Source organism: Ricinus communis, chromosome 8 (genome assembly GCF_019578655.1).
Source record: "Ricinus communis isolate WT05 ecotype wild-type chromosome 8, ASM1957865v1, whole genome shotgun sequence".
Lineage (NCBI taxonomy): Eukaryota > Viridiplantae > Streptophyta > Magnoliopsida > Malpighiales > Euphorbiaceae > Ricinus > Ricinus communis.
The window spans coordinates 15,489,328-15,495,327 of record NC_063263.1 but is presented as its reverse complement, the minus strand read 5'-3'; the positions used below and the strand labels follow the sequence as shown (position 1 = coordinate 15,495,327).

At 28.7% G+C, this 6,000-nt stretch overlaps 1 protein-coding gene across 1 annotated transcript; it reads right to left on the bottom strand.

Annotated features, from left to right (window-relative positions):
• Positions 1 to 723: 723 nt before the first annotated feature.
• On the bottom strand, positions 724 to 3,141 carry LOC8275221 (transcription factor RAX2). The gene is made up of 3 exons (XM_048377593.1): positions 2,291 to 3,141; positions 2,035 to 2,164; positions 724 to 1,580 (listed from the first exon to the last, which is right to left on the bottom strand). The coding sequence occupies exons 1-3, from the start codon at positions 2,424 to 2,426 to the stop codon at positions 764 to 766; spliced, it is 1,083 nt and encodes a 360-aa protein (XP_048233550.1). The 5' UTR covers positions 2,427 to 3,141; the 3' UTR covers positions 724 to 763.
• Between the last annotated feature and the right edge of the window lie 2,859 nt (positions 3,142 to 6,000).

Below are 6,000 nucleotides of genomic sequence, written 5' to 3'. Positions count from 1 at the left end.
CAGTTCTCTTTTCTATGCAATAACTCAAATCATATGATTTATCATTTAATACTTCTTTGTAAGTATACTAATATTTCATTATTATCTTGAAAGAAGATAACCACAAAGGCAAAGTCATGAATTGATATCTGATTTAGGACTTTGCATTCAAGGGCTAAAAGGTTCCGAGATCAAAATTTTAATGTAGAAAATGCTCTTAAAGGGAAGCTCTTGTTTAAGTTAATACTGATGTAAATGGACTATGAATTCCTAACAAGAACCAACAGATAAAAGCCAAGTGAAAGGGGGTTGCATTAGGATTGACATAATACAATTTCAAGCTACACCTGTAATGATGATAACTTCTCTTCTCTTTTACATAAAAATTACTTCTGATTGGGGAATAGAGAAGTAAGTCAGTGAGGAAGTGAGAAACAGTACAAAAAGAAACACACATAACATCATCATCATCATCATCATCTATCTATCACCTCCCAAAAAGAAATGCACAAATTATAAAAAGGTGCTTTTACAAACCCATGTACTGTCAAAAGAAGAAATGTTTTTTTTTTTTTTTTGGTGATGATATAATTTCATCCCCATATTCATCATCAGAAAAACAACACAAAACCCCATGAACTCAAAGTCATATCCTGAAAATCTCTCCGCCTTACCCCATCAAATCTTCCTTGATTTTACTTACAGTCAGTCTCACTTCTTTTCCATATATCATTCACAATAATATAAATATAAATGCATATATATATATTATTTAAAATCTTTTTTAATAGTAGTACATGAACTTGTCTTGTGTCTTGCTTTCATCAATGAAGAAGTTAATATTATTGTTACACCCATTACTATTAGTATTATTATTGCTATTATTACTACTGCTAATCAGTTGCTTAACATCTTCAAGATCATACTCCAACGTAGCTGTTTCAAAATACCCACTTCCATTTGTCTTCTCTGCAGTAGTAGTACTACTCCATTGGTTCAGATTGTCTTGATCCTGATGTTGTTGATGATGATGATCACCTCCATTGCTACAATAATTTAGCATGAATTTCTGATTCTCTTCATATCCATTTGAAATAAAGCTCTGAAATCCCATTTCTTCTTGTTTAACCTCTCTTCCATAACTGATCTGACTACAGCTCCCATCAGAATTATTAGAACTGCAACTTGCTTCACTTCCAAACATCAGCACATTATCTTTCCCTACTATTCCTTGATGATAATATTGCATGGGATTCATCAATCCATCTTGCGCTTGAAAAAGAGAAGTGTTTGTGTTATTATTATTGCCTAAAAGATTTGATGATGGGATTGGTGAAATGGGATCCATAACACTAAAAGGTTTGAGAGTAGCAGCAGCAGTAGTACTCGGGCAATAAGTGAAAGAACCAGAAGTGTTATAATCTCTGTAAAGAGATAAAAGTGAGTGAGATGATAATGGTGGAGCTTGAGACGGAAATGGTAAAGGTTTTCTTTGAGATTGAGGAACCATAGCCATAAGCTTCTTCTTGAGCTTTGTGTTCCAATAATTCTTGATATCATTGTCAGTCCTGCCTGGTAATTGAGCAGCTATAATTGACCATCTGCAGTATTTTTTTTTTTGCATGTTACAGAGAAAGAAAACAAGGTTCCATAAGAAGAAAATTTTTAAAAATCAGTATAGTTTTCAATCAACAGCTGGAAGTAGGTGTGTTTATGTTTGGATCTAAGAACTTGTCATGCATGCAAAACAATTATCTAAAGATGGGAGATTCTTGAATGTGTTCAAGAAACTTTGTTTTTTTTTTTTTTCTGAAAAAAATAAAATAACCTAAACTGCTGTCTTTCTTTTTCTTTATTACCCATTTTTAGAGAGATAATGTGTTCAGTCTCTATTCATATTATTTCTTGCTGATAATGGGAAAGAAAAACAAAATCAAGAAGAAAAAACTGAACAATTCGATTTGGGTAAAATTTCTTTTATAAACTTTGTATAATTAGTTGAGATAATGGATCAAACATCAAAAAGAAAAAAAATGAAACATCAAATGAATGTACCTGCTACCAATGCTAGCAAAAAGAGTGCAGATAATTCTGTCTTCTTCATCAGAAAATTCACCATGTTTAATGTTGGGCCTCAGATAGTTTAGCCATCTCAATCTGCAACTCTTTCCACATCTCCTCAAACCTAAATATAAAAAGAGAAAAAACAAACCAAACACAACCTATGTAAAAGAAAGAAGCCGAGAAATCAAGAAACCACCGTTAAAGCTTAAAAGAAAAAAAAAAAAAAAAAAAAAGAAAAATATCATACCAGCTTTTTGAGGAAGAGCAATCCAATTACCACCAGTTCCATATTTTTCAATGTAATCTTTAAGCTTAGAGTCTTCTTCAGGTGACCATGGTCCTTTCTTCACATTCGCCTTGTCACAACATGGAGCTCTTCCCATCTTCCTTTCTTTCTCTTTAAAGATCTCTCTTTGTCTTGGATAACAAATGCTCCAAAAACTACATAAAGAAAGCAAGAACCCAATACCCAGTAAGTGTCTCTTCTTCTACATAACATAAACTTATGATGTGGGAGTCTGCTAGCTTTATTTATGGTGTCTCTTTTGATATTAAAAGGAAAAAAAAAAAAAAAAAAAGAGAGAGAGAGAGAGAGAGAGATGGGTATTGAACAGTGAAAATATTGTACTTTTCTTGTGTATATATAAATTTCAGAGATGTAGCACACAAGTCAAAATGATGGACATGTTCAATCAGTTTTCCAACTCTCATAATAAATAATTAAGATTTGATTTTAAGCTCATATTATATTAGCCCCACTGGCACTCAGTTGGAAAATCCCTTCTTAAAAAAATTAAATAAAAAAAAAAACAAGTTAACTTTTAAAGTTTTGAAACTGTTTTAAAAATAAAATAGACAAATTGATATTTTTCCAAAACAAAATTTAAAAATAATTTAAAAAATAAAAATATCAATTATTTAAACTAAAAAAAAATGAACCTTCTTTCTTTTTAACACCTAATTAATAATAATAATAATCCTAAATACAATATAGAAGTTTCCATCTTTCAATTTTTGGCTTACCAATTACCACCACATATATAAAATCTGCTCAGTCTTTAATTAATTACCTTTCTTGAAAGCATCCAAAGTCACTTTTAAGAGGAAATTCAACAAGCAATTGAATTGATAGCTGCAGCCTTCTAATTGTGACATTTTCCAAACTTTAGACTAAGTAATAGGTAGATAATTTTAACTAACTGTCTTCAACTTGTTTTTTTTAATTAATTAATTAATTAATTTCAACCTCCACGTTATTATAATAGTCATACATATGGCTAGTTTTCCACATTCAATTATCCATGTCCACTATCAATTTCTTTTTTAAGAAAATTATACGTCCAATAATAAAATAATACTTATCATTTTATATGGATATTAATTAAGCAATTATAAATAGGAAGTCTAAATGATCTAACTATAGTCAATCAAGAAGTATTTTGCTGGTATTTTCATCGGCAAAATTTAAAAGTCTCGAGTTTAAATTTTTTATTAATTTTTCAGTTGATATTTATAAAAATTTATTACTTTAAAAATAAATAATAAGAGAATTACTTCATATTATAATGAATAGCTTAATGCACTTTCAACGAATCAAAAGTTTGATTTAACAATAGATATAAGACTTTCCTTCATATGGAGTATTTTCTGAACATTATATTAAAGAAAAGAATTAATGTTTGTGAATTTAATTTATTTCATGCAAAGCAATATTTATATTTTACACCAATAATTAAAAAAAGGAAAGAAAAAAAATATATATTTAAGAAAAAAGAAAATAACAGAAAGAGTATAAGAAAACTTCAAAGTAGTATTCTGAAAATTTAAATTCTTGGCAGTGGCATCATTATTTTATAACCTTTGAGATACAACCTTAAATGCAACAAAAGAAAAAACATTTTAACTAATAGAGTCATTTCATTAAATTTACATAGGATAATTAACCCAAATTCATCATCGATTTAATAAGCGTATTAATTAAAAATCATTTTCTATAATTGCAATGCTAATCCTCAATCATGTCCATAATATAATTAAACTTGCACATACATAATTAGTAAGAACATAAATATTAAAGTTGGGTCCATCCTATCATATTCTTTTGTCCTTAAATTGACCTAATTTCTAATAAGGTATAGAGTGTTTTATCACTGACTCATCAAATAAATGCCATTGTTAGCTTTATTTATTTCTATTTATTTTTTTTTTTTGGGTGAACTTTTGACAATACAAATATCATAGCTTTAGCCATGATTTTGAAAGGCAAAACCAAATTCAGACATTATTGTTTGTAGTAGTGGAAGTGCGCAGTACATTGCATCTAAATTTTTAGTTTTTTTTTGCTGTCTCTTCTCTTCTTATATGATGTGCTAAGTGGTGTACAAGAATAGTGACCTAAGGACCAGTTTTGAAGGGACCCTACTAGATTTTGTAGGACATAAAAATCAAACTTAGTCCCCTTTTTTAAGTTTTTTTTTTTTTACTGCAACTAGAGTCACTAAGGTTGTAAAAGTATTCCAAAAGGAGAAATTTAAACAATTTATGGTTAATTATTTCAATATATATTAGCATTATATATTTATATGTGAATCAATTGACATTAAAGATCTTATCAAATAGTTCCTTGTTCACGTGAGAAGAAGATGAAAGTTGAGTTCTCTTATGTTTGATCCCTTTTTTCTTCTTCACATAGTATATAAGTATTAGTGATGATGATGTTTTTTAGATCTCGAAGATTTGGACAATTTAGAAACCTAATAAGTTGAATACTCCATTTTCTTACATAGAAGCAAATCATGGGCAAATGAAATGGTTCATGCATATGCCTCAAAGCTTCTGTTTGAACTGGGAATAACAACGTTATTTTACTGTCTTTTTATGGAATTTTTTCAGGTTATTTTAAGAGATTGAAAGAGATTAGTGTCATCTAGTTATAATATATCTCTTGTGAAAAATAAAAAAAATTACATAAAAGTGAATTATATGAGGGTGATTTATGTGTTTATAAAAGGATATGTGGAAGAAAAGAATTATGTATATTTTCTTATTAATTGATAGAAATTTTAATTAAAAATTGATCAAATGGTTGATTGACTGCGGCTCCATATCTCAAAATTGTATATTCGAGTTTAAAAAAGTATCAGTGCAATAGTATATTTTATATTTAATGCTTTATTTAAGTCGCAAGAGTGTTTATTTTTAAAATGGGAGATTTTGAGTTTAAGTCTTCTCGTTCGCACTAGATAAGTTTTTGTTTTTATGGTAAGTGTAAATGGATGATTATCCTTATTATTGTAGTCCACAGTCTATTAGATCTCAAATGAATAATAAATTATGTTTTTTTATTATTTATTTATAAAATTTTCAAATTATTTTCAAGAGATTCGAAGTGATTAACTCAATCAGGCTAGAATACGCCTCCTGTAAAAGAAAAATACATATGAAGTGAATCATATGAGGATGAATTATGTGTTTATAAAGGATATGGCTACAAAAAAAGAAGACAAATAACTATATATATATTCTTATTAATTGAAGTTGTGATAGAAATTTAATTACTAAAGGTTAAAATTACTTATTTACTACTAAGTTGAATTTCATTTACGTACGTTAACAGCAAACCCTCTACATAGTCGAGCAAAAAAGAAATAAAAAAGAAAGAAAGGAAGTGAGAATGAAATGAAAATTATGCATCAACCTTGGAAACATTCCAATTCTTTATTGATTAGTCACTACTCACTTGTATGGAGACTTCTAAGAAGCTTCAGACATCTTTGTTGTTAATGGAGGCTAAATTACCCACAAGACATAGAGTATCATCTTATCCTATATGACATTATTCTTATTAATTATTATTATTTTCTGCATTTTCTAGTTGGACAGGCATTAAATTGATTAGAGTTGAACAAGACATTAAATAAGACAAACAGTTAATGGGTCAAATTCCACCACTCTTGC